Source organism: Capricornis sumatraensis, chromosome 5 (genome assembly GCF_032405125.1).
Source record: "Capricornis sumatraensis isolate serow.1 chromosome 5, serow.2, whole genome shotgun sequence".
NCBI classification, from domain to species: domain Eukaryota; kingdom Metazoa; phylum Chordata; class Mammalia; order Artiodactyla; family Bovidae; genus Capricornis; species Capricornis sumatraensis.
Genome location: NC_091073.1, coordinates 10,914,904 through 10,925,345, shown reverse-complemented (window position 1 = coordinate 10,925,345; position 10,442 = coordinate 10,914,904). Strand labels below are relative to the sequence as shown.

Sequence of the window (10,442 nt, the reverse complement as noted above, 5' to 3'; positions counted from 1 at the left end):
GGTTTCTGACTCTTACACGTCTATACTTCTGGGTTTCTGAATGTAAAGAGAGAAGTTAAAAAAAAAAAAAAAAACTGCTAAGCTAACACGGCCTTCGAATTCCAAACTGAACACAGTTTGGTTCGGGTTTTTCAACAGTCGCAAGACCAGGCTGTCCGCGGGGAGGAAAGCCGGAGGGGGCCAATTAGGAAGGAAGGTATTAAAGGGAAGAGTAAAGGAGAGGGAAAAGCCCAGATGGAAGGTCCAGCGGAAGGTGAATGACAAGGCTGGAGGATGGCAGCCGGCGGCGGAGGTGGGGAGGCGGCTGCGCGGGAGACTGACAGGTGGGTCTCCGCCGCGAGGCGGGCGGCGGGGCGGGAGGTCTTCCAACCCCCGGGTAGCTCGGGCCGCCACGGCGACGCCTCCCAAACCCCGGCCGCGGAGGAGGGCGGGGAGCGCGCGGGGCGGGAGGCGGCTGCGGCAGGGGAGGCGGGAGCGAGGGCTCTCACTCCAGCCTCGGGGCCCGTAGCCCGCCCGCCGCGCTCCGGGCGTCTCTTCTGCCTCCTGCGTGCTGCGGACACCACAGCCTCCCGGCTGCCTGGTCCGGGGAGCTCTCGGCGCCTGCCCGAGAAGAGCAAGAACGAGTTGGGGCGCCCCGGGGCGCGATTCGTGGCGGAGACGCTGGGACCAAATCGGAGGATGAGCGGCGGAAGGCGGCGCAGAAACTGACGCGAGTTGGGGCCACGGCTCCCGGCCGCCGGCGCGACGAGCCAGACCGCGGAGACGCCCTAGCCGAGTGCACGCGCCGGGCGGAGCGCGCGCAGGTGGGGCTGAGCTCTCGGCGGTGCGCTCCGCTCCGGGTCCTCGTCGGCCGGAGGATGGGCGCCGGCGCCCAGGGTCCGTGCCCGCCGCTGCTGCCCCTGAGCCCGCCGCGAGCCCGGCGTCCGGCCGGCGCCCTGCGCTCATGTATGTAGGCTGGGCGCCCGCCCTCGGGGATGAGGATGCATGCTGGGTGTCCGCGCCCCCGGGCGCCCTTCCGCCTCCCTTGCTGCTCAGGAGGAGTCTCCCACCCCAGACCCCAAGTTTGTAAATATGGGTGATCGCCCGGGCTGAGGTCCACCGGGCTAGGGCTGGAAATGAGCATAGGGCACAGAGGAGCCCTGCTTACTGGAAGAGGGTGGGGAGGCCGAGGAAACCACTCCGGGGCGCACAGATTTGGGGAGTTGGACGGCTAGGTGGAGAGAGGCTGGGCGGCCAGTACCCTGCAGCGTCTAGTCTAGGGTTCTGTCGGCCCCTTTGGGCCACAGAAAGTTTGGGAACCAGAGAGGTTTTCGGAGACCGGGAGACTGAGGGGCGTTCGCCCCCGCCCTGCATCTCCAGCCTTCTCCACCGCACACCTTCAATCTGCCGGGCCCTCCTGCTCCACCGCCACGACCCCCTCCAGGGTCAAAGAAATTAGGAGACTGCGCGCTGCGGCTCACACGGGGGTCTCTGGTCTGCGCCCGGAGTCGCTGAGCCGCTGCCGGGTGGCTGGCGGAGGAAGAGAAGCCTGCGGAATCTCCCACCCGCAGCCGGGAACCGGGGGTGGACTGGGGGATAGTCGGGGACCTTCCCCCGGCAGCGGGGTCTGAGCTGGAGGGCGGAGAAGGGGCTTCTGCGCCCCGCACTGGCGGCGTTTGAAAAGTTTTTCAGATGAATCACCGGGCCCTGCAAGGTTTCTTTCCTTCCTTCCCTCCCCTCTTCTCCAAACACCCTCAGGCAAGCGAGGAAGGGTTTCCCTCTTATTTTTCTGCACAGTCTTCACCGTCCACTCCACTGCGGAATTCTTCACTGCGCGACCTTTGGGGAAGTGTGGCCGGGACCTGAAGAGGGGCGCCAGGCGCTGGAGTTATGTGGCTCCATCCGAGCCTTGCAGGGGGCGCGGGCCCAGCTCGCTGCAGCCCCACCTCTCCACCACCCACTAATAACGACTACAGGGGGCACACTGCGGGTCGGTGTTTTTCTGGGACTCGCTTCCGTGTCCAGGCCCGCAGTCAGATCTGTAGGACCCCCGGCGGCGCCGGGAATGCAGCCCCTGCCCTTGTGGTCCGGCGAGTCCATCTAGGGAGCCTCGGGGTCGGGCGGCTCGGGGCCGGGCGGGGACCGGGCGCGCGCGGGCCGCGGGGCTCAGCTGTGTGCTGTTCTCTCCGCAGGGACGGCGGCTCCCGGCTGGCGGCGGCGCGCCCCCGGGCTGTGAATGCGACTCGCCCCTCGGCCGCGCTCCCCGCCCGCCCGCCCGCCGGGACGCGGTAGGGAATGCCCAGCTCCACTGCGATGGCAGTTGGCGCGCTGTCCAGTTCCCTCCTGCTCACCTGCTGCCTGATGGTGGCCCTGTGCAGCCCGAGGATCCCGCTGGAGAAGCTGGCCCAGGCGCCGGAGCGGCCGGGCCAGGAGAAGCGCGAGCACGCGTCTCGGGACGGCCCGGGGCGGATGAGCGAGCTCGGGCGCCCGGCGAGGGACGAGGGCGGCGGCGGCGGCGGCCGGGACTGGAAGGGCAAGAGCGGCCGCGGGCTGGCCGGCCGGGAGGCGTGGAGCAGGCAGAAGCAGGCCTGGGCCGCCCAGGGCGGGGGCGCCGGGGCCGGGGACCTGCAGGGGCGGCCCCGCGGGGACACCCCGCACGAAGAGCCCCCGGCCGCCGCCGCCCAGGACGTGGCGGGTCCGGAGTCGGAGCCCACGCCCGAGCCGCCGGAGGAGTACGCGTACCCGGATTACCGGGGCAAGGGCTGCGTGGACGAGAGTGGCTTCGTGTACGCGATCGGGGAGAAGTTTGCTCCGGGGCCCTCGGCCTGCCCGTGCCTGTGCACCGAGGAGGGACCACTGTGTGCACAGCCCGAGTGCCCGCGGCTGCACCCGCGCTGCATCCACGTTGACACCAGCCAGTGCTGCCCGCAGTGCAAGGAGAGGAAGAACTACTGCGAGTTCCGGGGCAAGACCTACCAGACCCTGGAGGAGTTCGTGGTAAGAGGCCAGCGCCCGGGCGACTTTGCACGTCCCAGGAGCCGGTGAGCTGGCTCCTCGCCCCCACTTTGGAGAAGAGGCGCCCTGTGGTTCTCAGAGGTGGACGGCGCTGTGCCTGTGTCCCCTCTCTTTTTCAGTGCAGAGGTAATTTTTGAAAGCCACGTGCCCAGCTGACATGTGTTTGCTCCAAAAGGGTTTCCTTAGAGTAAAGCCCGTGGCACCAAAGCCCAAGCGAAAAAACAGGCTGCGCTGTTACCCTTAATTGGCTGCTCCGGAGTTAAAAGTGTTGCTGCTGAAATGTTCACCCTGTTTTCAAACACAGGGCAATTTACCTTGCTGTTTGGGATGCATTCTTCAGTTAATAGGTTATTAAGGGAGACTATTCATATAAATAAGCCATTTCCCTGGATTATGTGCTGGGTATCAGGCAGATGTTCTAGAAATTAAAACAAAACAAAATTCTTGCTGATTGGATGACAAAACATGGTCCATGGCAAAAATAAGTCCAGGTTATGGTTCTTAAAATGGTTTTATTTTAGGTGAGTACTGGTCATGATGTTAGTAGCGCTATTTCCTGAATGCCTACAGTAATGTCACACCCCCAGGCTGCATTTTCACCTATACTAACTTAGTTAAACCTCAAGCTAGGCTATAAAGTCGATTATGATCTTTTACCTCCAGTTGATGGAGAAGAGGAAACTGAGACACAGAATATTTAAATAAGGTGTCCAGGGCGACACAGCTGCTAAGGAGCAGATTCAGTGCCTCAAGCCTGCTTTGATACTCTAGGCTCTATTTACACCAAAAGCCTAGCCCCACGGGTGCTGGGTGGACAGACTGCCCAGTGGGTGTGCTGGCCAGGGGCTAACTTGCCCAGAGCCCTGCTTCTTCACTAGCAGCCCTGGCAGACCACCTGCACCCCTGCTCAGCCTTTCCAGCCCCCCAGGGTTGGCTCAGCCTCTGGCCTGCCTGGACTTGGCTGATTGACTTGGCATGCCACAGTTTTCCTGGGCAGCAGAGGGTGTCCTGGGACCTCCGGCCCCCAAAGCTGAGTGAGGAGGCAGATGGGGAGGAATCTTCTCCAGGGTCTCCAGAACAGAGCCTCTGAGATCTACAGATTGAGAATGTGGCCAGAGTGTGACAGCAGGTAGTGAGTTTCAGGAATGAATTCCTGAGTGCTGTAGAAATACTCTTTCCTCTCATCTGTAAAGTAAGGCTAGCCATTCCTCAAGGCTCCCTGGAGTTCTAACCACCTGACATTCAGGGTCTAACTCCAGGCAAACATGTTGAAGACAATTCTTGGCTTCGGCCCTTTGGAGGACCAGACAACTTTGAGGAGAACTTTATGGGTACCAGGCCCTGCCCATACAATAGCAGTCAGGAACTCTGCTCTCAAAATTCTCCTAGAGAACTGAAGAGCCAGACAGATGGCTCTCCAGAAGTTTTGGGTGCAGCCTGGAAGTGCAGAAGCAAAGCTGGTCCTGGGAGCTGGTGGGACCCAAAGGAGCCACTCTCTGTGTTGGCCAGAATGGAGCTGTAGCCAAACAATTCCCTGGAGTTTCAGGTTCATTGAAAGTGTTATAAGATCAAAGACAAGGAGTTAGTTTTTTATTGATAGTATTTACTGTCTGCACTATGTGTGGTAACATAATCATTTCTTATGTATCCCACGAGGTGGGCTGAGGAATTACTAACATTTGGACCTCAGAAGCCCAAACACATCACAGAGCAGCCATCACAGGCAGAAGGAAGAATTCAAATCTGTTTGAGTTATTCATTGCTAAATGCTGGATGCCATGGACTGTCTGTGTATATGGTTGTTGGGGGATTCTCCTGTTGGATTCCTGTTTCCAAAAATTAGTGCCTACCCTGATGGCTCAGCTGGTAAAGAATCTGCCTGCAATGCAGGAGACTCAAGTTTGATTCCTGGGCCTGGAAGATCCCCTGGAGGAGGAAATGGCAACCCACTCCAGAATTCTTGCCTGGGAAATCCCATGGACAGAGGAGCCTGGAGGGCTCCAATCCATAGGGTCGCAAAGAGTCAGACACGACAAAGCATGAGAATGAACAAATGAAAGTGGAATGTGTTTCCCACTCTGGAGATGGGAGATTTTAGCAAGAAAAGGGAGTTTGGTGAGATGATTATCTCGGGAAGAATCAAAACATTAATAAAGCTATTTTTAGAGTATTAAGTGCATCTTTCATCTTCAAGTGACACTTCATTCTTAACTTTCATCCAATCATTACCAGCTGCTAGGATGACACATGCATGAGGGTTGAGCAGCTGCTGCAAAATTTCCACTATATTCCTGCTCCTATGACATGTACAATTGCATAAGGATTTCACTGTATATATCATGCTTGTTCATTTCTGTTAGTATCAGGGACATTTCTAGGTATTTCCCTGATTTAGTGCGGCTTTGTCCAAGTTTCCTTCCAAGACCAAAAGGATGCAGGCTTTGTCAGGGGTGTTGGGAGGTTGAGCTTAGAAGGGCTTAGGGTCAGCTGTGGTGGCTCATTGGTAAAGAATCCACCTGCAATGCAGGAGACCTGAGTTCAGTCCCTGGCTCAGGAAGATCCTGTGGAGAAGGGCATGGTTACCCACTCAAGTATTCTTGCCTGGAGAATCCCATGAAGAGAGGAGCCTACCAGGCTACACAGTCCATGGGGTCACAAAGAGTCAGACACAACTGAGCAACTAAGCACATGGGGTCAGCCGTGAGTCCATGGGGTTTGCCCTCATGCCTGGTGTGGGCCCACTGGGCTTCCAGGAGGTCCTCCAGGGCTCGCAGGTTACATAGCAGAGAAAACAGAAAAGGGAAGCATTTTATATCTGAAGCTCTGGGGGCTTCTCTGAGAAAAGTGCAGTTCAGTGGAGGTTGTAGTCTCAAGGGTCACGCATGAAACACTGCTGACCACGGCAAAATTGGAGGTGAAAGGGAGGCTGGTTCTGGTCCGCTTCCCCTGAGGCACGCAGGCTCTGTGGTAGTCTCTACTCTACTTTCTGAGAGAGAGATTACTGATGGAGACTGGGAGCTTGGCAGAACTGATCCTGTGCCTGTGATGTGTAGGCAGCCCCAGGCAAACATCACTCCTCCCATCCCTCCTGTGAGTCTCCGTTCTGGGGGCCTATCTGCAGTCACTGTGCCAGCTGCACACTGAAGCCAAATCAACTGACACCTCAGAGTCTGGAGCAGATAAAGGTGTATTTATTGCAGGGCCATGCGTCCAGTAGTCATATATGGATGTGAGAGCTGGACCATAAAGAAAGCTGAGTGCCAAAAGACTGATGCTTTTGAACCATGGTGTTGGAGAAGACTCTTGCGAGTCCCTTGGACTGCAAGAAGATCAAACTAGTCAGTCCTAAAGGAAATCAACCCTGAATATTCATTGGAAGGATTGATGCTGAAGCTGAAGCTCCAATACTGTGGCCACCTGATGCTAAGAGCTGACTCATTAGAAAAGATCCTGATGCTGGGAAAGGTTGAAGGCAAGAGGAGAAGGGGATGAGATGAGGATGAGATGGTTGGATGGCATCACTGACTCAATGGACATGAGTTTGAGCAAGCTCCGGGAGATAGTGAAGGACAGGGAAGCCTGGCGTGCTGCAGTCCCTGGGGTCGCACAGAATTAGACATGACTGAGTGACTGAACAGCAATAACAACAATGCAAGGAGCATGGGGAGGGAGAGGGGTTTCGGACAAGATTTTACTGGCGAAATTTGGGAGGTAGGCTGCTGGGTATGTAACCCTCCTCTGATTGGTTGGTAGTGAGGTCACAGGGCGGTGCTCCAGGAATTTTGTGCTCAGCCTGAAGTTACCGTTGCCCAGGAGGGTGGGTGCCTTAGTTCCTGCAAAGGAATTCAAAGATATATATCAGAGGTCTGTGTCCATGCCCCAGGAGGAACTGGGGCCCTCCTCCATCTGCACTACTGTTTCTTTTTGCATTCTTCATGCCCCTAATTACTGATGTTTCACTCTGCCCTTTGGAGCTCAGGGAAGGTCTTAGAGGCTAAAATCTTTGTCCTACAAAGGAGAAATAAAACACAGAAAGGTTTTTGTACCAGGGAGGGCCCCACAGAGTCCTGCTCACTTTCACTCTCTGCCCAGTTTTCTCTGTACTTCAGTCTGTCTCTTCCCTTCTCTCCAGGCTCTTTACCCCTTTAAAACCCTCATTCCTTACAGCTTAGTTGATCTTGGGCAGATGTTAGCTGATGACCTCATTTTTCAATGAAATAACATTGAGCTGCTAATAATACTTAGAGTAATACCCTCATCCCGCCGGGGGTGTTTGCAATTTCATTTGTATATCCAGAGAAAAACATAGTTACTACTAGAATGCCTTCCATTGCCTCTCAAATCATACCTAGTATCCTGTTCTTACACCAACAAGTCTCCAACTTTGAACAAGGAAGCCTGTCTCTTGGTTTATATTTTTCATACATGAACACTATTCCGTTTGCTTAACAAAATGCCCCAGACCTGGTGGCTTCGACAGTAGAAGTTTGTTGTCTTACAGCCCTGAAGGCTGGGAGTCCAAGATCAAGGAGTGGGTGGGGCTGTTTCCCCCGGGGCCTCCCTCCTGGGCAGGAGTGTAGATGGCTGTCTTCCTGAGTCCCCGCGTGGTCATCCCTCTGTGTGTATCTTGCCTTGATCTCCTCTTCCTATAAGGACACCACTCATCCTGGATTAGGGCCCACTCGTATGATCTTATTTCACCTTGACGGCCTCTGTCAAGACCTTGTCTCTAAGTACAGTCACATGCTGAGCTCTTGGGTTTAGGATTTCAACGTCTGAATCTGGGAGGGGACCTAGTCCAGCCTGTAACATTGGGTGTCAGTGATCAGAGTTGATCTCATAGGCTTGGGTCCAGGGAGGTGTAAAGAGTGTGGTGGGACAAGGATGAATCAGCAAGAGTGACTGGAAGAACGAATTCATAGAAAAGGCACAGAGGGATGGGTAGCACAAAAAATGCCTGAGAAACATAAATAAAACATAATGAAGCTGCCCACGCAGATCACGATGATTCGGTGTCTGTTCCAATCGGAGCACCATTTTCCGAATTATCATGCTACTTAAGTCAGTGGGTGCTTGTGTCATGCGAAGGCCTCACTTTTAAATTTGCCCAGAACTTCCATGCAGACCAGTAGCAAGTCAAATTTGAAATTCTTTCATTAAAAAATGACTCCATTTTGGGCAACAGGAGAACTTGTTCTCCTCCTGGGAATCCTGATTTCTGGGGGACTGTGGGGACAGAATTGGGGTCTGCAAGTTTGTTTCACTGGTTCATAGAATCTCATGGAATGTGTGACTCCACTAGATAAGGCCACTCAGGAGACCTGAACTTTCACTTCACTTTTGTTGGAATGACATCAGTTCTGTGTATCCACACTGGTTATTATGGCAGATCAGGAGCTCTGATTGGCAATTGTATAAGCATTTGAAGAAAAGAGAAAATGAATTATTAATACGTGCTCCTTGCTAGGCTGTCTTTCAAAGCACAGGGAAAGTTGGACAGGAAATCAGTGAATGAGGGAGTCGTGGGTGAGATGATTGGGGACCACTGAATTACATGCCTTTCCTGGGGCCTCAGCATCTGACTTGTTACAAAATCTCCTTTCTAGGAGTTTATTAATGGAAAACAACCTACATGAAATTTGGAATCAAAAGCATCATCTCAACAGATCTGTAATGCAATTATGAGAAAGTGCCAAGAAGGAAAAAGACACAATTCTCCATGTTTTTCAGTCTAATAGGATTTATATTCTTTCTACTGATGCTATTTAAGTCAAAATAATACCATTATTGTTTTCCTTTGCTAAAGAAAGTGAACTGAGTTGTGTAAAGTGGACGTTCTTCTATGGAAGTCAGTATCACATGTGTGCTATTGCTACCGCTGAGTTTGTTTTGGTTCCTAGTAAGATTTGATGAATTCTGGACTTCTTAGTTTCTGCCTTTCTGTCTAAAGCCATTTAAGTGGTAACAATTTTATTTTTAAAGCAAGGAGAGTACATATGGTTTCTCTAGATCTTTCGATGTGTCCCTAACTCAGGTAGAAGAAACTTAATGTGACTGACTGCTTTTTTTACCTGGTCCACATGGTACTTTGTATGCACATATGAGATAGGTACTATGAAAGTTCCCGTAGGACAGTTGTTCATATCCAAACTTTCCTAAAAACTCTGGTCCATAAGATGTTCAATCTATGCCAAAATGTCCTTGATATCTGCATGATCACTTGGTCCAGTCCAAAACTTTCAAAAGATATTTGCTCCATGCCAAGAGGTCCTTGAAGCAACATGCATGGACCTAGAGATTATCACACTAGGTGAAGGTCAGACAAAGAAATACAAATATCATATGATATTGATATCATTTATATGTGGAATCCCCAAAATAATGACACAAATGAACTTATTTACAAAAGAGAAATAAACTCACAGACTTAGAAAATAAGCTTATGGTTACCAATGGGGAAGGCTGGGGAAGGGATAATTTATGAGTTTTGGATTAACAAATACACATTCAGTTCAGTTCAGTTCAGTTGCTCAGTCGTGTCCGACTCTCTGCGACCCCATGAATCGCAGCACGCCAGGCCTCCCTGTCTATTAACAGTTTCCGGAGTTCACTCAGACTCACATCCATCGAGTCAGTGATGCCATCCAGCCATCTCATCCTCTGTCGTCCCCTTCTCCTCCTGCCCCAAATCCCTCCCAGCATCAGAGTTTTTTCCAATGAGTCAACTCTTTGCATGAGGTGGCCAAAGTACTGGAGTTTCAGCTTCAGCATCATTCCTTCCAAAGAAATTCCAGGGTTGATCTCCTTCAGAATGGACTGGTTAGATCTCCTTGCAGTCCAAGGGACTCTCAAGAGTCTTCTCCAACACCACAGTTCAAAAGCATCAATTCTTTGGCACTCAGCCTTCTTCACTACTATATATAAAATAGTTATTTAACAAGAGCTTTACTGTATAGCCCAGGGAACTATATTCAGTATCTTGTAATAACCAGTGATGGAAAAGAATCTGAAAAAGTTATATGTACATATATAGATATTTATATATATACAAAACTGAATCACTTCGCTGTATATCAGAAACTGACACAGAATTGTAAATCGACTGTATTCATTAGAAAAGGAAAAAGTACCTGCTGTTTGGTCCTGTCCCAAATCATTTGGCATGGATTCTTTGAACAGGACCAAATTTTAAGGGCCTTTTGGCATGGACCAATTGTCTTACAGACGTTTTAGACAGGACCAGTATCTGCTAACCTAAAAGTTTAGTCTTTTATGACAAGAAGAAAAAAACCTACATTTATCCAGGGCTTATATGTTTTATATTTTGGGGGTGTGATTTACACAACAGACTGACGAGTTGGTGGTATTTTCTTTAAGGAGAGAAAACTAAGTTTCAAAACAGGTAAGTAACTTGATGAAAGTCATCAAGCTAGTAACAGGGTGTTGGG

General features: G+C 52.0%; 1 protein-coding gene across 1 annotated transcript in view; it reads left to right on the top strand.

Annotated features, from left to right (window-relative positions):
• The first annotated feature begins 2,274 nt into the window (after positions 1-2,274).
• VWC2 (von Willebrand factor C domain containing 2) overlaps positions 2,275-10,442 on the top strand; it is a 122,406-nt gene continuing 114,238 nt past the window's right edge. Inside the window, exon 1 of the mRNA XM_068973377.1 lies at positions 2,275-2,976. Coding sequence (XP_068829478.1) covers positions 2,275-2,976 — 702 coding nt within the window. The remainder of the gene's footprint in view (positions 2,977-10,442) is intronic.